At 37.6% G+C, this 24,522-nt stretch overlaps 1 protein-coding gene across 1 annotated transcript in view; it reads right to left on the bottom strand.

The window, feature by feature from the left end:
• Positions 1-21,586: 21,586 nt before the first annotated feature.
• SLC30A9 (solute carrier family 30 member 9) overlaps positions 21,587-24,522 on the bottom strand; it is a 106,614-nt gene continuing 103,678 nt past the window's right edge. Inside the window, exon 18 of the mRNA XM_010384874.2 lies at positions 21,587-23,039. Coding sequence (XP_010383176.1) covers positions 22,995-23,039 — 45 coding nt within the window. The 3' untranslated portion in view covers positions 21,587-22,994. The remainder of the gene's footprint in view (positions 23,040-24,522) is intronic.

The raw sequence follows: 24,522 nt of genomic DNA, 5'->3' as shown, positions 1-24,522 counted from the left end.
GGAGGAGGCTATGCCTGTGGTGGGGGGGAAGGGGTATCTGGGTAATCTCTGTATCTTCTTCTCAATTTTGTTGTGAACCTAAAACTGCTTTTAAAAATAAATGCAATAAATAATAACTTGAGTCCAAGGATGCTAAAATTTTAGGGATTTTTAATTACTAAACTATATTACTTACTGTCAGCTTCTGGCTTGGTGGCTCTGTGATAGTTTTAAAGTCTTCAATATGCTGGTGAAATAAGAAAACAGCTATTCCCATTGAATATGTGGATAACAATGAATAGCCGTGAGAACACTCTGGAAATTTAAAAGGAAAATAAGCAACATAATCATGATACCAATTTTCTTATGTGTGTGTATGGGGGCAGGGGAGGTTTGTATTTATCTTCAAATTGTTCCAATAGGTTATCCTGTTATGTCATGGTATTGTTTTATTCATAGCACTTATATGACAATGTAATTATATATTTGTATGATTCTTTATATCAAGTCTGTATCCCCCATGAGATTTTAAGTGGTACAATATTAGGGGACATAATTCTTTACTTTCGTGTATCTTTTGCCTGGCACAATACTTGGCATATTTGCATGGGGCTCCAAAATATTTTTTTACATTTTCAAAGTGTACTTTGCCTATATACGTGTGTACAAAGATTATAAGCACAAGCAAGAAGTTAAGGTTTGAAGAGGTTTGTGGAAATTGACAGGCTGTCGCTGTGGTGGGAAGACATTGCTGTACAGCAGACTTTCTGGTTGCTAACACCATCTCATTCTTCTCCCTCATTTGTAGAGAATTAGGCATATCCTGGCCTGTGAAGGAGAGTGAAGAGAGATGGGAAAACACTTAAAAAATGTAGCTTCAATGTAATTTGAAAAGTGAGAATATATTTTAGTTCCACCTGCACATAGAAATTTAAGTGTGAATCATATGCACAGTTGATAAAGACATGTTTAGCTTGCACACGCGCACACACTCCCACACACACACACACACACACACACACAGAGTACATTACCTTGGCCTTAAATAAAGTTCATAGACTTGGAAGACATATGGAATATGAAACCTGAATTCAACTTCCAGCCCCAGTACCTCCTGGGTGTGTCATCTTGGGAAAGTTATTTTAAAGCACTGTCAGTCTCAATTTCCTTATCTGTAAAATTATTTCTAGATTAACATAAGAACTAAAACTAACATCTTATTTGCTTTTTGTCTCCTTCTTCCTTATTTATTTCCTTGGTTTGGATTAATTCAGTATTTGCAATTATTCCTTTTTATCTTCACTGTTGGCTTATTAGCTATATCTTTGTGTGTGCGTATGTGTGTTTTAGTGGTTGCTCTATGATTTACAATATACATCTTTAACTTACTGCAGTCTACCTTGAAATAAAGTCATACCAATCTATGAATAGTGTAAGAATCTAACAACAATGCATGTAAATTTCCTCCCTCCTGTCCTTCATGCTATTGTAGTTATATCTTCTAAATTTCCATGCTATAAGTTTTTAATTAAATCCCATTGTGGTTAAATAACATGTTTGGTAAGACTTAAAATTATGTTGACTTTATGAGACTTGTTTTATGGCCAAGCAGATGGTCTTTATTAGTAAATATTCTAAGGGCCCTTCAAAAGAATATGTGTTTTGATATTTTTGGGTGGAAGGTACTATAATTGTCAAAAAGGTCACACTGTTTGATCACATCTTGTTGTTCACATCTTCTCTATACTTACTGATTTTTCTATTCTATTGATTATTGTGAAGGAGTGTTGTGTGGGTTTATCTTTTTCTCCTTTCAGTTCTGTCTGTCTTTGCTTCATGTATTTTGAAGCTCTGTTTTTAAATAGACGATAAATACTTAGGTTTATTATGACCTCTTGAAGAATTAAGCTCCCTTTTTTTGGAGGGGGGAGGGATGGAATCTTGCTCTGACGCCTAGGCTCGAGTGCAGTGGTGTATGATCTTGGCTCACTGAGGTCTCCACGTCCCGGGTTCAAGTGATTTTCCTGCCTCAGCCTGCTGAGTAGCTGGGATTACAGACACCCACCACCATGCCTGGATAATTTTTGTACTTTTAGTAGAGACAGGGTTTCACCATGTTGGCCAGGTTGGTCTCGAACGCCTGACCTCGAATGATCCGCCCACCTTGGCTTCCCAAAGTGCTGGGATTACAGGCATTAGCCACTGTGCCTGGTCCCAGCTCTCTTTTGATTGGTGTTGGTCTGGTATAATTTATTCCATCCTGTTACTCTTATGTGTATCTTTATAATTACAATGAATTTCACAGGCATCATATAATTGGGTCTTGCATTTTTAAATCTAATCTGACAATCTCTGCCTTTTAGTTGAAGTGTATGGACAATTTACATTTAATGTGACTATTGATACAGTTCAGTTTAAATCTACCATATTGCTATTGGCTTTAGTTTCCTTTTTTCCCTCTTTTCTGCCTTATTTTGGATTGTATACTTTTAATGATTCCATTTTATGTTTTTTGTAGATTTATGAGGCATACCTCTTTTTTTTTTTTTTTTTTTTTTTACTGATTGCTTTACAGATTAGAATACATATCTTCAACTTATCATAGTCTGCCTTCAAGTAATGTCATACCACCTTACTGTCATAAGGACCTCCTAATAGTATACTGTTTTTTCTTCTGCTAGGACTCTGCTGTTTCTTCTTCTGCTAGGACTGCTAGTACATGTTTCTTCTCTGCTAGTGCTATTATCATACATTTTATTTTACATTTGATATATACCACACAATCTAATGTATCAGGATTTTTGCATTAAGCAGTTAACTATCTATTAAAGTAATTTTAAAAATAAGAAAATATCTCATATTTAATCACATATGTTGGTCTTATAATTCCTTTGTGTAAATGCATATTTCCATCTGGCTTCATTTTCCTTCTGCCTGACAGAGTTACATTTCTTGTAGTATATTTTTTGAAAGTACTTTAACATTTCTTGTGTATAGGTCTGTTGGTGATGAATTCTTGCAGCTTTGTGTGTCTGAAAGTTTTTTTATTTTACCTTCATTTTTGTAAGTTATTTTCACTGAGCATAAATTCTAAGTTGAGAATTTTTCTCATTCAACATTTTTTTTTTTTTTAATGGAGTCTCACTCTGTTGCCCAGGCTGGAGCACAGTGGCACGATCTTGGCTCACTGCAACATTCGCCTCCTGGGTTCAAGTGATTCTTCTGCCTCAGCCTCCCAAGTAGCTGGAATTACAGACACACACCACCACACCCAGCTAATTTTTGTATTTTTAGTAGAGACAGAGTTTCACTATATTTAGCCAGGCTGGTCTCAAGCTCCTAACCTCGTGATCCACCTGCCTCGGCCTCCCAAAGTGCTGGGATTACAGGTGTGAGCCACCGCACCTGACCTCGTTCAACATTTTAAAGGTGCCATTCATTCCATTTTCTTCTGGCTTGCATAGTTGCTGATGTGAACTTTCCTATATTTTTAATCTAAGTATTTCATGTCTAAGTATCTCTGTACCCACGTGTCCTTTCTTCCTCTGGCTACTTTTAAGAATCTCTCTTTATCACTGTTTATCAAGTTTGATTATGATCTGCCTTGGTGTGGTTTTATCTAAATTTCTTTTACTGGGGTTTGTTGAACTCTTGGATCTGTGAGTTTATATTTTTCATCATATTTGGAAAAATTTTCAGTCACTATTTCTTCAAATATAATTTCTGTCTTCCTTCTTCCTCCTCTTTTTCTGGCACTCGAATTACATGTTGTGGAAAGCAGAATAATGACTCACCAAGATGTCCACACATGTTAATCCCCAGAATTTGTGAGTATATTAGATTACAGGGCAGAAAGGATCTTACAGGAAGATTATCTTGGATCATCTGGGAGGGCCCAAAGTAATCACAAGGGTCTTAAAAAGAGTAGGTTTGAGTGATGCAATGTGAGGATCCCATGCTGTTTTTGAAGATGGAGGAAGGAAGTCATAAGCCACAGAATACTGGAGTCTCTAAAAGCTGGAGAAGACAAGGAAATAGGTAGAAGTATAAAATAATTTTGTGTTATTTTAAGGGGCCAGGTTTGTCGTCATTTTTTACAGTAGCCATAGCAAACAAGTACACACATATATTAGACTGATGGATATTTTCCCACAGATCACATGGACTCTGTTTATTTCTTTTCTGTCTTTGCTTTATTTTGGATAAAATATCCAAAATATTTGTGTATTGCTTCAAGTTCACTGATCGTGTCTTTTGCTATGCCTAATCTGCTGTTAATTCCATCCAGTGTATGAGAGAGTGTCACATCTGTCCTTATTATGTTTATATCTTCATTTACATTCTTGAGCAAATTTGTATTTATATGGCTTTGTTAAGGTCATCTTGTATTCTATCAGAAAAAAAAATTTCTCATCTTCAATAGTTGTTTCATTGTTGTTATAAATTATGTCTCTTCGTTAGCAAGAGCTCTGCTTCTCAAATTTTAACCTGCTTTTAAATCACCTGCAAATCTTGTGAACGCAGATTTTCTGATTCAATAGGTATAGAGTGGAGTCTGAGATCCTATGTTTCTGACAGACTCACTGAGTGTTAAGAACTAAGTTTATTTTCAAATGTGTGGATATCCAGCTTGCTGGCTCAAGAAAAGCTCACCTTTTACACTGAAGATGTAGGGATAGTTATTGTGGTTGTAAAACAGAGACAACTTTTTAAAGAAAGATCACTATGAATTATCTTGTAAAGGAATACATTCTTACCTACTTTATTTTTTGGGTAAATCTGTAATTGTATCCAAAGTATGATCATAAAATAACATCAGTAGTATTTTTAACAAACATGGAAGAGCAACTGAGTATTCCTTTAAAAATAATCTCTTATGAGGCTATCATCTTTTTCTAACAACGTCATCATCTTTAGGATATGTTTAAAATACTGCTTGGGAGTTACCTGAGGTATGTGGGACCAATTTTTAAAATAGGCTTGATGGAATAATGGATATCTTTAGTCTTTTGAAGATAAATTTGATTTTTTGGAGGCAGTCAAGACTAGTTGGACTAACGACTGATGAATATGGTAGATTGGTAAACTGGCTATTATTATTTTGGGTTAAAAATAAGGAACACTGTAATAAAACTTATTTTGTGTTTGTGACTTATCAGTACGTTTTGTAGGAGAAGGCCCTAACCATTCTATGAACGTTTTTAAGATCATGTTCTTACTTCATGTTCTTACTTCAAAATATATTATAAAGCTACTATAGTAGCCAAAACAGCATGGTACTTGCATTAAAAAAAATGTCCAGAAATAAATCCACACATCTACAGCCAACTGATTTGCAACAAAGGTACCAAGAACACACCTTGGGGAAAGGATAGTTTTTTCAATAAGTGGTGCTGAGAAAATTAGATACCCACATGCAGAAGGATGAAACTAGACCCCTATCTCTCACCATATAACATAGTCCCCCCATCCCAGTTTTCCTTTCTGTCTTTCTTGTTTTTGTTTGTTTGTTTGTTTGTTTGTTTGTTTGTTTTTGAGACAGAGTCTCACTCTGTCGCCGAGGCTGGAGTGCAGTGGCGTGATATCGGCTCACTGCAACCTCCGCCTCTCGGGTTCCAGCAATTATCTGCCTCAGTGTCCCGAGTTACAGGTGCCACAATCACGCCCAGCTAATTTTTGTATTTTTAGTAAAGACGGGATTTTACCGTGTTGGCCAGGCTGGTCTTGAACTCTTGACCTCGTGATACACCCGCTTTGGCCTCCCAAAGTGCTAGGACTACAGGCAGGAGCCACCATACCCAGCCTCCAGTTTTCCTTTCTGAGGTGTCAGTTACTCACGGTCAACCACAGTCTGAAAATATTACATGGAAAATTTCAGAAATAAGTAATTCATAAGTTTTAAATTGCACACCCTTCTTTTTTTATTATACTTTAAGTTCTAGGATACATGTGCAGAATGTGCAAGTTTGTTACATAGGTATACATGTGCCATGGTGGTTTGCTGTACCCATCAACCTGTCATCTAGGTTTTAAGCCCCACATGCGTTAGGTATTTATCCTAATGCTATGCCTCCCCTTGTCCCCCACCAGCTGAGAGGCCCAGTGTGTGATGTTCCCCTCCCTGTGTCCATGTGTTCTCATTGTTCAACTCCCACTTATTAGTGAGAACATGCGGTGTTTGCTTTTCTGTTCCTGTGTTAGTTTGCTGAGAATGATCCTTTCCAGCTTCATCTACGTCCCTGCAAAGGACGTGAAATCATTCTTTTTTATGGCTGCATAGTATTCCATGGTGTACATGTGCCACATTTTCTTTATCCAGTCTGTCATCGATGGGCATTTGGGTTGGTTCCAAGTCTTTGCTATTGCAAATAGTGCTGCAGTAAACATACGTGTGCATGCGTCTTTATAGTAAAATGATTTATAATCCTTTGGGTATATACTTAGTAATGGGATCGCTGGGTCAAATGGTATTTCCGGTTCTAGATCCTTGAGGAATCGCCACACTGTCTTCCACAATGGTTGAACTAATTTACACTCCCATCAAGTGTAAAAGCATTTTCTCCAGCATCTGTTGTTTTCTGACTTTTTAATGATCGCCATTCTAACTGGGGTGAGATGGTATCTCATTGTGGTTTTGATTTAATTGCTCACCCATCTGAGTAGTGTGATGAAGTCTCATGCCATCCGTCAGGAACATGAATCAGCCCTTTATCCAGTGTATCTGTACTGTATATGCTACCCGCCTATTTGTCGTCAACATCGTGGTTCAATGATCCAGGATCAGTGAAGCAGATGATCTTCCTTCTGACCTATCTTCAGAGGGTCAGTAGTAGCCTAACGCTACAGCACAATGCCTACGTCATTTACTTCATTTCATCTCATCATGTAGGCCCTTTATCATCGCACTCAAGAAGGGTGAATACAGGCACAGTAAGATATTTTGAAAGAATCCACATTCACATGACTTTTATTACAGTATATTTTCATAGTTGGTTGATTTTATTATGGTTGTTAATCTCTTACTGTGCCTCACTTATAAATTTAATGTTGGTATAGGCATGTACATATGGGAAAAAGTATAGTATAAATAGGATTTAGTACTATCCATGGTTTAAGCATCCACTGGGAGTCTTGGAATGTATCCTGTTTGGAAAAGAGGGGATTACTGTATAAAAACTAACTTGAAATGGATTAAAGACTTAACTGTAAGACCTGAAACTATGGAACTAATAGAAGAAAACAGCGGAAATGTTTCATGATATTGGTCTGGGCAAGGAGTTTTTCTGACCTCAGAAGTACAGACAACAAAAGCAAACTAAAAAGCTTCTGCACAGCAAAGGAAACAATCAACAGAGTGAAGACACAGCCTACAGAATGGGAGAAAACATTTGTAAACATTTGTGACAAGAGGTTAATATCTAGAATATATACGGAACTCAAACTGTTGAGTTCAATAGCAAAAAAAAGAAACAAAACAAAAAAAAAACCCCAAAAAATCCAATTAAAAATAGGCAAAAAACCTGAATAGACATTTCTTGAAGCAAGACATTCAAATAGCCAATAAGTATATGAAAAAATACTCAACATCACTAGTCATCAGGGAACTGCAAGTCAAAATCATAATATCACCTAACTCCAGTAAGAATGGCTATTATCAAAAAGACAAAAAATAACAAGTGTTCGTGAGGATGTGGAGAAAAAAGAACCCTTACACACTGTTGGTGGGAATGTAAATTATTGTAGTAATTACGGAAAACAGTTTGGAGGTTTATCAAAAAAATAGAAATACAGCTACCACATGACCCAGCAATCCCAACAGTAGCTATTTATCAAAGGAATTGGAATCAGTATGTGAAACAGACATCTGCATGCTCATGTTTATTGCACCGCTATTCAAAAGAGCCAAGGTCAGGAATCAACTTAAGTACTCATCATCAGATGAATAGATAAAGAAAATGTGGTATATATGCACAATGGAGTACTATTTCACCATAACAAAACAGGAAATGCTGTCATTTGCAACAACATGGATGAAACTAGAGGACATTATGTTAAGCATAATAAGCTAGATAGAGAAAGACAGATACCACATGATGTCATTCATATGTGGAATCCAAAAAAGTTGATTTCATAGCAGTGGAGAGTAGAACCATGGTTATCAGAGGCTGGGGGAGAAGGGTGGGAGGTAAGGGAGGGGAAGAGATGGGGAGAAATTGGCCAACAGGTGCAAAGTTACAGTTAGATAGGTGGAATAAGTTCTGGGTCCTATTGCAAGTAGGGTAACTATAGTTAGCAATGTATATTTCAAAATCACTGGAAGAGGATTTTGAATGTTCTCACCACCAAGAAACAATAAATGTTTGAGGTGATGGTAAAGTAATTACCCTGATTTGATCATTACACAATGTATACATATATTGAAACATCAGATAGTACCCCAAAATGTGTACAATTATGAGTTGATTAAAAAAATTTAAAAAATAGTGAAGCTTATCATTATTAAGGAAAAAATAATTCAAGAATTAAGTGTTTAGGAATGTAAATCTTCAAAAATATTGTAGCTAAGTTTATTTGGATTGGAGATAGGTATCAAGAAATTAAGTAAAGAAAATTGAATTCTAATCTGAAAACATTGCCAAGCCTCGATAGGAGGTCCTGTTGCAGCACCGGGCCTGTCTTCTGGACACACAAAGTCCTCAGAGGAATGCAGGTAGCTGGAGACCCCTGGAGGAATCTTGCAGGGCTGGAGCTGTAAGAGAGTCCTATGGAACAAATAAGATAGAAACAGCTGCGACATATATTTTTTCCTTTTAGAGATCCAACCTTTTCCCAGTTACATCAAATATAACTGCCTATAAAATTTTAAATTGCTTCAATCTGAGTTTAACACCCACCTTTCCTTTCATCTCTTACCAAATAATCTTAAAGCTGTATCTAAAATTCAGTAAGAAAAATTACAATAAAAATGGGTTTTGGAGTTTTTTCTAATTATTTAATATTTCTACAGAGAATGGATAAATCACAATTTACAACTCCAGCATGAAACGATATCTTAAAGTCACACTTATGAGGAAACAAGTTAAATATACTGAACCCCCAGAGACTCTATACCATTTTTGAAATAGGCATGAGACTCATCCATTGTGATTCTTCAGATTTGGCAGAAATGTGGCAAAAGGGAATTTATTTCACATTGAAGGCTAGAGACAATTTGTTTCAACACAAGGGAAAGGGTCCTCAGGAATGAACACACTCTGATACTCTTGCTAGAATAAGATGGTGTTCACCTAATTAGACATAGTTATCAACTGAAAGTCTAGCCATCTATTTGTACATGTCCTCTACCTATTACCTAGCACACTCTTCACCCTTCTTTTTCTCTGTGCCTGGCCTTACAAAGGGTACTTCCCCAAGGAGGATTTCCTACCCCAACTGCCTAGGTAGTTAGGAGGTAGCACAGTGCCCAGTGACACAGACACTCAAAAAGGATTTGTCATATGAATGCAATAATGGAAGTCTATTTTTAAATTTTCTTTTTCAGTTTTCCAACTTAATAGGACAATTGTCCTACTCTTCTCTGACAAATATGCTGTTTTTATGATGTTCCACAGTGAGATTTAAGATCATTTCAGATTATATCAACAAAAAGTTGAGCAAACGACCACATTGAGTTCCAACAGCATATGCCATATTACTAGGGTTGGAAATTGAGAGTCTAGTGGTATTAAACCCAAGTTTTATAATTCAAAGAAACATGCTCATCTTCAGTCTTTTCCCTTTAAAACTTTTGGTTGTTACCTCCTCTTGAAAGTAGGTATTAAAATTAAAATTCTAATTAAAAAATTCTCATACCTTAGTTTTATGACACTCAAATATCTTCAGTTATCCCAAGATTGAAGAATTGCTTGTCCTTTTTTCTTTTTCTTTTTCTTTTTTTTTTCTTTTGACATAGAGTCTCACTTTGTCACCCAGGCTGCAGTGCAGTGGCGTGATCTCAGCTTACTGCAATCTCCACCTTCTGGGTTCAAGCGATTCGCCTGCCTCCGCCTCCCGAGTAGTTGGGATTACAGGTGTCCAACACCAACGCTGGCTAATTTTCTAATTTTCGTATTTTTAGTAGAGACGGGGTTTCACCATGTTGGCCAGGCTGGTCTTGAACTCCTCACCACAGGTGATCCACCCACCTCAGCCTGCCAGAGTGCTGGGATTACAGGTGTGAGCCACTGTGCCAGCCTGAATTGCTTGTCCTTTTAAATTAACTTTTTATTATAAAAGACAAACTCATTGTAGAAAATCTGTAAATGACAGAAAAAGAGAGAAGATAAAAATCATCCACGTATGAAATTGTTAATGTCTAGTGTATTTGCTTTTGATCCTTTTTCTATGTACACATTGAAATTATTCTGAATATAGTTATGTATCCTGTTTTTTCACTAGAAAATGAATCTTAAGCACTTTTTAAAATTTAAAAAACTAATACCTGTTCATAAAAATGTCTTTTATGTCCCACTCCAATCTCAAACCTTAGCAGTAACAACTTGAACTGCAAGATGTATATTCTTTTCTTTTTTTTTCTTTTAGACAGTCTTGCTCTGTTGCCCAGGATGGAGTACAGTGGCGTCATCTTGGCTCACTGCAACCTCACCTTCTCCCACCTCAAGTAATCCTCCCACCCCAGCCTCCCAGATAGCTGGGACTACAGGTGCATGCCACCATGCCCGGCTGATTTTTGTATGTTTTTGTCTTAGAGGCCAGGTTTCACCATGTTGGCCAGGCTGATCTTGAACTCCCGGGCTCAAGCAATCCTCCTGCCTTGGCCTCCCAAAGTTCTGGGATGACAGGTGTAAGCCACCACGCCCAGCCCAAGATGTGTATTTTTACATTTTTCTCTATCATAAGCATTTTGCCGTATAAAATATCCTGCAAAAAATGCCTCCAAAGACTGTATTCTATCCTACCTTACAAATATGCTATAATTGCCATCATTTATTTAACTATTCCCCTAAATGTTTCCTAATTTTTTCATACTGAAGCAACTCTTTTATTAGGCTGTATTTCTAGAAGTAGAATAAATAGGTCAAAGGGTATGACTATTTTCCAGACTCTTTTTTTTTTTTCTGGAGACAAACCATTGCTATATTGACCAGGCTGGTAACTTCTGGCCTCAAGCAATCAATCCACCCACCTCCTCCTCCCAAAGTGCTAGAACTGCAGGCATGGGTCACCACGGCCAGCGGTATTTTTCCAGACTCTTAATATCTTCAGCTATAGTACCCCTGACATAGCTGGGCCTACTTCACACTTCCATCAGCAGCATAGTGGAATGCCTATCTCAAACCTGGAGATGTCAAGTAGGCAGCTGGACATTTGAGTCTGGGATTCAAAGTGGAGAATCAAGGTTTCAATAAATAATGTTTTTTTTTTTTCTTTTTTGAAAGCCATAGGACTGAATCAGTCAGTGAATGAATATAGACAAAGAAAAGACACAGTCCTGGGATATGCCAATGTTTGGAGGTAATGGAAATGAGGAGAAACCTAAAAAAAGAGACTGAAGGCTGGGCATGGTGGCTCACACCTGTAATCTGAGCACTTTGGGAGGCTGAGGCGGATAGATCACTTGAGGCCAGGAGTTCGAGACCAGCCTAGCCAACATGGTGAAACCCCGTCTCTACTAAAAATACAAAAATTAGCCAGGTGTGGTGATGCACACCTGTAGTCCCAGCTACCAGGGAGGCTGAGGTGGAAGAATCGCTTGAACTCGGGAGGTGGAGGTTGCAGTGAGCCAAGATTGTGCACTGCACTGTAGCCAGCCTGGTGACAGAGCGAGACTCTCCCCCCGCAAAAAAAAAAAAAAAAAAGACTGAAAAGGAATAGCCACAGAGGTAGGTGGAGAACCCAGAAAGTAGAATTCTGGAAGCCAGATTCACTGTGTCAAATGCTGTTGACAGGTCAAGATGGGAACCTAAGATTGACAATTTTATTTAGCGGTATGGAAGTCAAGGACAGGGTTAGTGGAGAGAGTGACAAAAGCCTGATTGGAATGGGTTTTAGAGAAAAGGAAACAGAGGCAGCAAATACAGACAACCCCTTTGAGTTTGCTGTAAAGGGAAGTAAAGAAATGAGAAAATAAGTGAAGGATTTTTTTGTTTTTACGCATTTTGTGTGTGGTGGCGTGGTTGTGGTGTTTTAGTCTGTTTTTCTAAGATGGGAGAAATAACAGCATGTTTAAAAAAATTTAGAAATTCTGTAAATATCTTATACATTATGAAACTTAGTTAGGAAGCTTAAGGAAACCTGGAAAAGCAAACACTAATTAATTATGGGCATTTCCCAGGATACCTCCCATTAAGTGGACTCAAATTAGGGTCCCAGCATCTTCTATACTTGAAATCACTGGCCCATGATGGATGAAGAATTGCTTGGTTCTGATCAAGGCAGGCCTTATTGACCTCAAGAAGGACAAGAGGCCACAGCCGTGAGTAATTCTGTCCTGGTTATTGGATGAGGGGATTATCAGGATGGGACATCCCCCACATTGACCATCAGGAATGATTATCTGGTTGACAACACTGCCATCATCTTCTGTCTTCTAAGGGCCTCATGGGCATCTAGTATGTCATAGCTTGCATATAGTAAGTGTTCAATAATTGACATGGGCTGTCAATCCATATAGAAAATGTCATAAGGAAATTCGATCAATTTAATTCCTTGGAACTTCAAGCAGTGATGATATTAGACCATCTATCACCCAATCTCTTAATGCTCTTTTAACCTCAATGTGATCTGTCGTAGTTCCAGGAGTAATCTAGAATTCATCTTATAAAATCTCTTTTAAATAGATTTAACAAAATAGAAATAATCATACATTACGGGAGGATTCTTTAAATTGTGAACTCTTCTAGTGCATCTAAAAATAGATTTAGAAATATTTAATTTACACAATGTCCAGGAACTTATTTTTCGTTTTTTTCTTTTTTTTTTTTTTTTTTTTTTTTTTGAGATGGAGTCTTGCTCTGTCAGCCAGGCTGGAGTGCAGTGGCACAATCTTGGCTCACTGCAACCTCTACCTCCTGGGTTCAAGCGATTCTCTTGCCTCAGCCTGCTGAGTAGCTGGGACTGCAGGCACGTGCCACCACGCCCGGCTAATTTTTTGTGTTTTTACCAGAGATGGGGTTTCACCGTTTTAGCCAGTACAGTCTCCGTCTCCTGACCTCGTGATCCACCGGCCTTTGCCTCCCAAAGTGATGGGATTACAGGTATGAACCGCCGCGCCTGGCACAGGAACTTATTTCTTGTATAAAGTGTGGTACTGGTACCAAAACAGAGATATAGACCAATGAAACAACAGAGTCCTCAGAAATAATACCACACATCTATAGCCATCTGATCTTTGACAAACCTGACAAAAACAAGAAATGGGGAAAGGATTCCCTATTTAATAAATGGTGCTGGGAAAATTGGCTAGCCATAAGTAGAAAGCTGAAACTGGATCCTTTCCTTACTCCTTATACAAAAATTAATTCAAGATGGATTAGAGACTTAAATGTTAGACCTAATACCATAAAAACCCTAGAAGAAAACCTAGGTAATACCATTCAGGACATAAACATGGGAAATGACTTCATGTCTAAAACACCAAAAGCAACGGCAACAAAAGCCAAAATTGACAAATGGGATCTAATTAAACTAAAGAACTTCTGCACAGCAAAAGAAACTACCATCAGAGTGAACAGGCAACCTACAGAATGGGAGAAAATTTTTGCAATCGACTCATCTGACAAAGGGCTAATATCCAGAACCTACAAAGAACTCAAACAAATTTACAAGAAAAAAACAACCCCATCAAAAAGTGGGCAAGGGATATGAACAGACATTTCTCAAAAGAAGACATTCATACAGCCAAGAGACACATGAAAAAATGCTCGTCATCACTGGCCATTAGAGAAATGCAAATCAAAACCACAATGAGATACCATCTCACACCAGTTAGAATGGCGATCATTAAAAAGTCAGGAAACAACAGGTGCTGGAGAGGATACGGAGAAATAGGAACACTTTTACACTGTTGGTGGGATTGTAAACTAGTTCAACCATTATGGAAACCAGTAGTGGCGATTCCTCAAGGATCTAGAACTAGAAGTACCATATGACCCAGCCATCCCATTACTGGGCATATACCCAAAGGATTATAAATCATGCTGCTATAAAGACACATGCACACGTATGTTCATTGTGGCACTATTCACAATAGCAAAGACTTGGAATCAACCCAAATGTCCATCTGTGACAGACTGGATTAAGAAAATGTGGCACATATACACCATGGAATACCATGCAGCCATAAAAAAGGATGAGTTTGTGTCTTTTGTAGGGACATGGATGCAGCTGGAAACCATCATTCTCAGCAAACTATCGCAAGAACAGAAAACCAAACACCGCATGTTCTCACTCATAGGTGGGAACTGAACAATGAGATCACTCGGACTCGGGAAGGGGAACATCACACACTGGGGCCTATTATGGGGAGGGGGGAGGGGAGAGGGATTGCATTGGGAGTTATACCTGATGTAAAGGACGAGTTGATGGGTGCTGATGAGATGATGGGTGCAGCACACCAACATGACAAAAGTATACATATGTAACAAACCTGCACGTTATGCACATGTACCCTAGAACTTAAAGTATTAAAAAAAAAAAAAAGTGTGGTAAACCTGCACCTCCTTCCTTTCTCACCACCTGGGCCCACCAATCCCATATTTTGATCTCTGAGACCTTTAAGTGATGAATGGTATCATACTTATTTAGCCCTTTGCTTGGCCACAAGATAAACTAACATGAACATTCAGAATCATAATTTATCAACTTGGGTAAGAATTTTTGATGGCTCAAGAACACTTTTGTAGGGTTCAATTGTTCCCTAATGTTCAGAATGTATAGTATGCATTTGAATGAGAGGAAGTCAAATTCAAACTCTTCATTTTGAACATGAGAAATGTATTAGCTGAAAGCAATGCTTACCAGTTGGTAGCCTTAAGTTATAGCCCAAGAGCTATTTGTATTGATACATGTCTAAGAGATAAGCCAGAATTTTATCCTCCTGTCTCCAACAACAAAAACCAGGCACGCTAATGTTGTGCACTGTACAGACACTCTCAAATATTAAAGAGAGATTAGGATTACTTTAATCCACCACATCAGGACTGTCCAAAACAACTTTCTGTGATAATGAAAATGTTCTGTATCTGCAGTGTACAACACAGTCACTGGCCACATGTGGCTACTGAACACATGAAAATGTGGCTAATGCAACTGAGGAACTGAATTTATTTTGTGTAATTAATTTAAATTTAAATATCCCCATGTCACTAGTGGCTACTATATGGTAAAGCATATTGTGTGTTACTTCCTGTTGATGTAGTAATTTTCAGTAAACACAACTCTGGAAATAGGCTGTGTACTTAAATTATCAGAAGGTTCATTTATATATATACTATTTTATTATCTTTGTAGAATAGGGGAAATATGTAAAATAAACATGTATATATGAATATATACATTAAATATCTATAAGGATATATCACAAGCTTATAACATTAGTTGCCTCTGGGAAAAGAAAATGGATAGCTGGGAGCAAGGTTGAGAGAATGTTTCCTAAAAATCTGTTTGAACATTCTGAATTTAGAATCATGCGAATGTTTTATCTATTCAAGTACAATTATAAAATATAGTCAGCTTTTCGTATCCGTGGGTTCACATCTCTGATTCAACCAACATCATATTGAAAATACTCAATAAATAAAAAATTGTGTCTGTACTAAACGTAAACAGGCTTTTTTCCTTGTCATTGTTTCCTAAACAATACAGTATAACAACTACTTATGTAACATTTATATTGTGTTAGGTATTATAATAGAGATTAAAGTATCCTTGAGGATGTGTGTAGGTTATATGCAAATATGCCATTTTATATAGGAAACTTCAATATCCTTGAATTTTGATATCCCAGGGATATCCCCACAGGGTATTCCCACAGATACCAAGGGATGACTATATATATAAATTTTTTTTTTTTTGAGACGGAGTCTTGCTGTGTCGCCCAGGCTGGAGTGCAGTGGCATCATCTCGGCTCACTGCAACCTCCACCTCCTGGGTTCAAGCAATTCTTCTGCCTCAGTCTCCCGAGTAGCTGAGACTACAGTTGCACACCACCACGCCCGGCTAATTTTTGTACTTTTAATGGAGACAGGGTCTCAGCATGTTGGCCAGGCTGATCTTGAACTCCTGACCTCGTGATCCGCCCGCCTCGGCCTTCCAGAGTGCTGGGATTACAAGCATGAGCTACTGCGCCCGGCTGGGATAACTATGTTTTTGAAACTTCTGATTAATTCTAATTTTTACACCTCTCCCTGAATTTCTTTCCTACATGGTTCAAATCAATGACTGACATTTGAACAATATATTATCTTCTGGATATGTTTATACATGGTAGTAATACTTAAATATCATGTAAAAAATAGACCGGTGCGATGGCTCACGCCTGTAATCCCAGCACTTTGGGAGGCCGAGGCGGGCAGATCACAAGGTCAGGAGTTCATGACCAGCCTGGCCAATAAGGTGAAACCCCGTCTCTACTAAATATACAAAAATTACCCGGTCAAGATGGCGGGTGCCTGTAGTCTCAGCTACTCGGGAGGCTGAGAGAGGAGAGTCGCTTGAACCCGGGAGGGGAAGGTTGCAGTGAGCTAAGATCGCGCCATGGCAATCCAGCCTGGGAGACAGAGCGAGGCTACTATGTCTAAAAAACAAAACAAAATAGCCTAAAATAACAGACAAGACCTCAGCGTCCATAAAAACCTTAATGAGGACCGTGCGCAGTGGCTCACGCCTGTAATCCCAACACTTTGGGAGGCCAACGGGAGGATCACGAGGTCAAGAGATCGAGATTATCCTGGCCAACATGGTGAAACCCCATTTCTACTAAAAATACAAAAATTAGCTGTGGTGGTGCATGCCTGTCGTCTCAGCTACTCGGGAGGCTGAGGCAGGAGAATCGCTTGAACCCGGGAGGCGGAGGTTGCAGTGAGCCGAGATCGTGCCACTGCACTCCAGCCTGGCAATAGAGTGAGACACCGTCTCAAAAGAAAAAAACCCCCAAACCCCCCCACCCAAAAAACAAAAAAAAAACAACTCAATGATCCATGCCCTACCCCACCGGTCATCCTCCTGTCCCAAGAGGTCTGGGTTAGATTTAACTAACTATTCTGACTACAAATTAGGTTACTGTATAATAATATAATGAATATTTCCTTTCTACTTTTTATACAGTGTTACTTCTTTTGGGCTTTTCTGTTTAGCAGAAAGCTTCCTTGCGAGTTCAAATCCTGACTCTGCCTTTTATTGGATGAGTAGCCTCAGACACTAATATTAACTACTGTATGTTTCCTCATCTGCAAAAATGTGAATTACAGACCACATTTGATTGGCTCTTTGTGAGGATTAAATGTGTACATGTAGGCCGGGCGCGGTGGCTCATGCCTGTAATCCCAGCACTTTAGGAGGCTGAGGCAGGCAGATCATGAGGTCAGGAGATCGAGACCATCCTGGCTAACACGGTGAAACCCCGTCTCTACTAAAAATACAAAAAAAATCAGCCGGATGTGGTGGCGGGCGCCTGTAGTCTTAGGTACACCGGAGGATGAGGCAGGAGAATGGCTGAACCCAGGAGGTGGAGCTTGCAGTGAGCCAAGATTGTGCCACTGCACTCCAGCCTGGGTCACAGAGCAAGACTCTGTCTCAAAGAAAAAAAAAAAAAAAGTGTACATGTAAAACAGTACCTGGCAAACAGACCTCAAAATATTGTTAATAGCTATTATAATACTAAGAAGTATATATTTCAGTCTATTTAAAACCCTTTTCAAAGAGTTTTATTCTGGGCCTTAATGACATATACAATTCTTTCTTTTCCTGTGCAAATCATAAACTGTAGTGGTTCTACTTTCAATAGGTTTTGAATTTTGGGAGGGAATTATACCCTCTGAAAATACCAAATTACTTTGGTTTAGTTTCTCATGAAAAAGAAAATACAGTTGGAATTCCTACAGGATTAGTATAGAGTTCAATTTAGATCACAGTGCAGGCTGGCCTTAGGTTGAGGGTTTTGATGTTCCCATATTTTGCATTTTTTTCTCTAAATATACTCTCATAGACACATCTGAAACAAAACAGCCTAATTAAAATCTAGTTATGTCACAATGTACTGATAATATATATCACTAAGGAATATAACTTTCCAGATTTTGTTTTACCAAACACATATTAATAATAGTTAATATGTTAATAAACAGTATATTAATAACAGTTCTTTTTAAACTGAAACTGATTATAAAATGATTATTATGGTTTGGTTTCATAAAACCAAAAAATAGTTCTCTTTAAACTAAAACCGATTATAAAATGATTAAGAGTTATTATAGTTAGGTTTTGTATGACCAAAAAGAATCTTAAAAACTAACAGGCACACTGAATGAGTAAGAAATTCTGTCAAAAACATAGGCATAATTTTTAGGGTAAAATATATCAGATTATACAGTTTAGTTCTTAGCATATGAGGTAAAGAAGAATTTATGTTCAACAAACATTTATTTCTCAAGGGAAAAAAAATCCCAAACTAATAAATGAGTTGCCTTTATTTACATATGACATTTATTAAGGGAAAAAGTATCCTGAGGGACCAGGACCATGTTAATGTGCCAGGGAAATCAGACAGATGAAATACAATAAAACAAATGAAATTTTCTTTTTGCATAAAGCCAAGTCTAAGGATGCAAGTAAACTTAACATGCAAATATAAAGGCTATCAGACTAATCTTCTATATAAATGCCTTCCAAAATTCCATTTCAGAGACAGGAATGAAGGATTTAGGGGATACAATCTTTGAATCAACATTTTACCTTCGATTCTTTGCTTCACTGACTTCTGACAGTTTGGCAAATTGGGGGGTCATCACGTTTAAAATAAATGCTGCCAAAGCTTGACAAATGCAATCTAAGATAATACAAATTCTAAATCCTGTGCAGTTTTCTGTAGTTCCCAGCATTCTTCCTCAAAAAGTCATCAGATTTAAAACATAGGCACTCTTTAGATGGTATTTTAGCAAAAATCATTATCTAAATTATGAGATAAGGTAACACTGAAAGCCATATACCAAAAACTCAAGCCTTATGATATTTTGTTATTCACTTTGCAGTATGTGTGTGTGTGTAGGGGGATGTATGCAGGGATTAACTTTGCTTTTGAAAAATTTTGAAAATTTTTCCATCTGATCTCACGGGTTCTTTAGTATACGTTCAGGAACCTACCTCTTTGGAGTTGGATACTATAGGGCCCCAGGATAGTCCACTTAAAAACAGATCACCGGGAGCAGTGGCTCACACCTGTAATCCCAGCACTTTGGGAAGCCGAGGAGGGCGCATCACCTGAGGTCGGGAGTTCGAGACCAGCCTGACCAACATGGAGAAACCCTGTCTAAACTAAAAATACAAAATTAGCTGGGCGTGGTGGCGAATGCCTGTAATCCCAGCTACTCGGGAGGATGAGGCAGGAGAATCACTTGAATCGGGAGGCGGAGGTTGCGGTGAGCCAAGATTGTGCCATTGCACTCCAGCCTGGTCAACAAGAATGAAACTCCATTTCAAAAAAAAAAAAAAAAAATCTCCACCCCTCATCCTCCCACTGCTATGATGAAAACTGTGCACCTTATATAGTTTGGGGCCTGCTACTTACAGTGAATTAGATCCATTCTCAACCAAAGCTAAAAGTAGGTACAGATGCTTTTTGACTTACGAGGTTATGTGCCAATAAACCCATCATAAACTCAAAAATTCTTAAATGCAACCATTGTAAGTCAGGGACCACTGTATACCTCATGTTTGATAAATCCTAGATTTTAATTTTGGACAAGAAGGACTCCATCATAGATCCTTGACTGCCCCTCCTCTCTGTCCAGAATTATTTTTGTAATTATTCTCCTGCAGAGAATATTTTTCTTAAAAATGATTTATATGCTTTAATATTCAAATGCCATATGCCAAAATAGATGCAAAGAAACATTAATTTGGTAAAATAACAAGAAACCTGAGAAACTAAATATAGCGTTATTTTTGGAGAAAGAGATCCAAATTCTCTGATTTTTTTGAGACAGGATCTCACCCTGTTATCCAGGCTGGAGTGGCATGATCATAGCTCATTGCAGCCTTTACCTCTTGGGCTCAAGTGATCCTCCCACCTCGGCCTCCTAAGTAGCTGGGACTACAGGTGCTGATATGCTTTGAATCTGTGTCCCCACCAAATCTCATGCCGAATTGTAATCCCCAGTGTCGGAGGTAGGGCCTGGTGGGAGGTGACTGGATCATGGGGGCAGAGTTCTCATGAATACTTTAGCACCCTCCCCTCTTGGGTACTGTATAGCGAGTTCTCATGAGATCTGGTTGTTTACAAGAGTGGCACCTACCCTGCGCCTCTTGCTTTTCCTCTGGCTATGACTGCTTCCCCTTCGTCTTCCACCATGAATGAAGTTTCCTGAGGCCTCCCCAGAAGTAGAAGCTGCTGTTTCCTGTTCAGTCTGCAGAACCATGAGCCAATTAAAGCTCTTAAGTCTTGATTACTCAGTCTCAGGTACTTCTTTATAGCAGTGTGAGTATGGACTAGCACAGGTGAACACCACCACACCCGGCTAACTTTTTTTAGTAGAGATGAGGTCTCGCTGTGTTGTCCAGGCTGGTCTTGAACTCTCGAGCTCAAGCAATCCTCCTGCCTCGGCCTCCTAAAGTGCCGGGATTACAGGCATGAGCCACCATATCCAGCTCAAATTCTCTGATTTTAAAATTCAATGACTCTAGAAAAATTTCCTGATTCCACATAAATACTCAAATTCCTTGATATGTTGTACTCCTTTATTTCTTATTTTACATAAACAAACTTTATGTAAGTTTATCAGTGCAAAACAGAATTAGAAAAAATGGCAACATAAACCTTCAATTATTATTTAAGAATGATATGACCTCAACCAAAATCAGATTTAAAAAGAAATATCAGAAACTGGCTTTTTTTAGGGAATTCTAAAAAAAAATTACCATTTGGAATACCTGCTGCACATTAACTTTGAGGGTCGTCTTGGGAAAAAAAATGAGTTAATTATTCTTGTCTGGCTTTGTGAAATTTTTCAGAGTAATATCACTAAGAGGAAACTGGATATAATTTGGTACTTTCCCATATGGCAATGACATGAAGTAACAAATGGCAAGTGGTAAAGGGGAAGGAAGAAGAAAAAAGTATAGAGTGAATCGTAATGGGTAAAAAAACCAAGTTTTTTTTTTTTTTTTTGTAAAGAAGGGGTAAGGAATTTGAAACTTTAAGAATAGAGTATCAAATTATATATATATATATAAAAACACAATTTTCTATCTTAAAAATAAAACTGGAATGTTATTTCACTTAAAATGTACAGTATGCAAAATACTCTAACAGTAAAAAAAAAAAAAGTACACAAAAACACCAATGTAAATGCTTGTAATTTTTCCAGTAAATGAGATTTCTAGATCAAAAATCACCATTACAAACCCTTTAACCAAGGATTTATTTTTTGTTTCCAGCATTACAATTTGTAATAATTCATAAATTTCCATATCAGTACGTTTTAACACACAGATCTCACACAGGCAGTTGGGTCCACATGTTAACAACTCATTTATTCAGCAAAGAGATCACCCAGCCACCATTCTCATATAAACAATGCTCATTGCTACCCGAACATTTTAAAGTATGTTATGAGTTGTTTTGATGATGACAACTGTAGCTTTTCACCACATTTTCGATTACTGAATTGCATGTTTTTTTCACCTTGATAACTTAGGGTCAGTAGAAAGCTATTTACTTACATGTTTTGACAATATTCTATGCTAAATGCCCATTTGTAAGTGGAAGAAACTCACAGACACACTATGAACTATATTATACAAAATCATGACCATGAGTTTCAGTGAGAGATTCTGTCTCTCTTAAAGCAAGAAATATCCCACAGCTCAGATTTACATAAGTAGTGCCGCCTTTTAAATAAATTAAAAGTCAAATGCTGTCCTGCCTGTAAAATTATAAATATTTCTAAACCATTTTACAGAATTTTAAAATGTTTATAAATGCATTATCTCCCAGTAAATAAACATTATGGTAATGAACCTCATTTAAAAAAAAGTCATCACACTGGCCCATGGGAACATCTAGGACTGTACCTCCTAACATTAGAAAAATTAAACCAAATAAGGGGAAAAGAGCAAAGAAGAAAAAAGAAATTTTACAAATTGGCAACTACCATGACCTAAAAGTGTATACTGAGATGTCGTCATTCAATTCAGTAACTAAACATTTCTGGAACGAACATCTGTAGATAACTAGGCAAGGAGAGTGATTATCTTAGCACTCAGGTCAAAATCACGAAGTATGGAGAAATAATTTCCACATTCTATAAGGAAAGACAGACTTTGAAACGGAGTGGTTTAAAAACTACATACCAAGATTTAGCCAGAATGTTCAAGATTGGCAGATTCTGATGGAGTGAAATCTTCAGTGGCAACAAATTAAAAATCATGATCCTATGGATGCCACTTATTTTTACCAATGTGAAAAAAAGAAAGATGATTGCAAAGTACAGCATACACTGAACAGGTGAAATATGGGACATTATGAACAATTTAAATAACCAAAATATTCCCTATGGAAGCATAAAAACATGATTTGCAAATTGATTCAACTTGTAGTGTTTCTCTTAGATGTAAGAAGTAGTTTTAGTTCTGTGTCCTGCTGAATTGCTCTTTACATAAAAGATTTCCTTCATCTTAAAAAAAAAAAAAGGCTTCTGCATGGCACTGTGTCCTTCAGTGTAGGAGAGGAGGAAACTTTGTAGAGTGGACGGACAAACTTGTTTCCAAGGTCCCCACCCAGGTGATTCATTCCATCAAACTCACAGTATCTCCAAATCTACATGTCGAACTTCAGGATTTCGTTTCTGGAAAGAAAAATCACCACCACATTATTTGTAGCAAAATAAAATCTTGTTTCTTTTTATTCCTCTTGATCATTAGAGCCAATGAAAACATTTGCAAACTATTTCACTACAGCATACTAATAAGAGAAACAGTTGCATAAGAAAAAAAAAAGATCAATAGGTAAATAGACATACTATAAACAGTACAATAAGTAGTCCCACATTTCCTAAGTTTTTTCATGTGTTCGTTAATACAAAAATGCATTAAGGATCTAGTACGTGCCAAGCATTGCAAACCACTGGAAATATACATTTTTGTGTGGTGAAAAGAAAATCACTGCAAAGCAATAAGAATCAGAAAGAGTAAACTGACACCCACTCATTTTATATACTTCAGCAACAATCCATATATTCTTGGGCCGGGCACTGTGCTAGAAAACAGAGCTATGATTATTAAATAAGACTGTTCCTGACCCTAAGTGGCTCAGTTTAGCTAGGGAGACAAGCATAGCAGTAACCATCTACAAGTTAAAGTATTAGAGCTAATAATAAAAAGTTAACATTTATTGGGTACTTACTCAAGTATCAAGTACTGTGTTACATGTGCACATGTATGTGTGTTTTAAAAGCCTAATAACCTAATTATTATTTCCATCTTATACATGGGAAAACTGAAGTATGAAGAAATTAACTAACCTGTCTGAAGTCACACTGCTAGTAAGTGACGGAACCAGGACTGATTCCAGGCCTGACTCCAGACCTGATTCCAGACCCCAAGCTCCTATTACACTGTACTAAATAATAACACTAGGAGCAAAAATGAGACAGCCATTTTGCTCATGGGTTCTAGAAAGATTTCAATGAGGATATAATATCTAAGCTAGGTCTGCATATGGTGAGCCTTCCAGGTAGATAATGAAGAGTGTCTAGACAGAAAACACAACATCAGCAAAGTCAGACAGCCTGCAAAGTGTGCAATGGCACTATGGTATAGCTAGCACAGAAGCTGCAAAAAGGGTAGGGTTGGTAATGAGGCTGGAAAGACAGGCAGAAATCAGGTTACTAAAAATCTTATATGCTAGCTTAAGGAATTTCAATTCAGTAACAACCAATACTGTCTACTATTACATGCCTACTCTGTGCCAGGCATTGAAGTGTATATGACAATGAACTGGAAACAAACAGTATTTGCCTTCAGTGGACTTATGTTTGGTAGTGAAGTGATACGGGTAAATTAAGTAGCCAATTACAATACTCGGCTACCACAGAGCAAAGTAAAGATTTGGGGTTTCTTTTTCCTGTGAGTGCACAAAGGAAAGGCACCTAAATCAACTTGAGGGGAATTACAAATATAATAAAATGTAATATATTAATATTGAGAAGGGAGGACAGAAAGTAGTGTATAATTACACCTATCGAAGAGGAAATACTGTTAAATCAAGAGAAGAACTTTTATATAAGACTTTTATATAGAAATATGGCAGTAAATAAAGACATACTAAAA

This window comes from Rhinopithecus roxellana, chromosome 2 (genome assembly GCF_007565055.1).
Source record: "Rhinopithecus roxellana isolate Shanxi Qingling chromosome 2, ASM756505v1, whole genome shotgun sequence".
NCBI classification, from domain to species: domain Eukaryota; kingdom Metazoa; phylum Chordata; class Mammalia; order Primates; family Cercopithecidae; genus Rhinopithecus; species Rhinopithecus roxellana.
The sequence above is the reverse complement of the archived record's forward strand: the minus strand, read 5'-3'. Positions and strand labels throughout refer to the sequence as shown.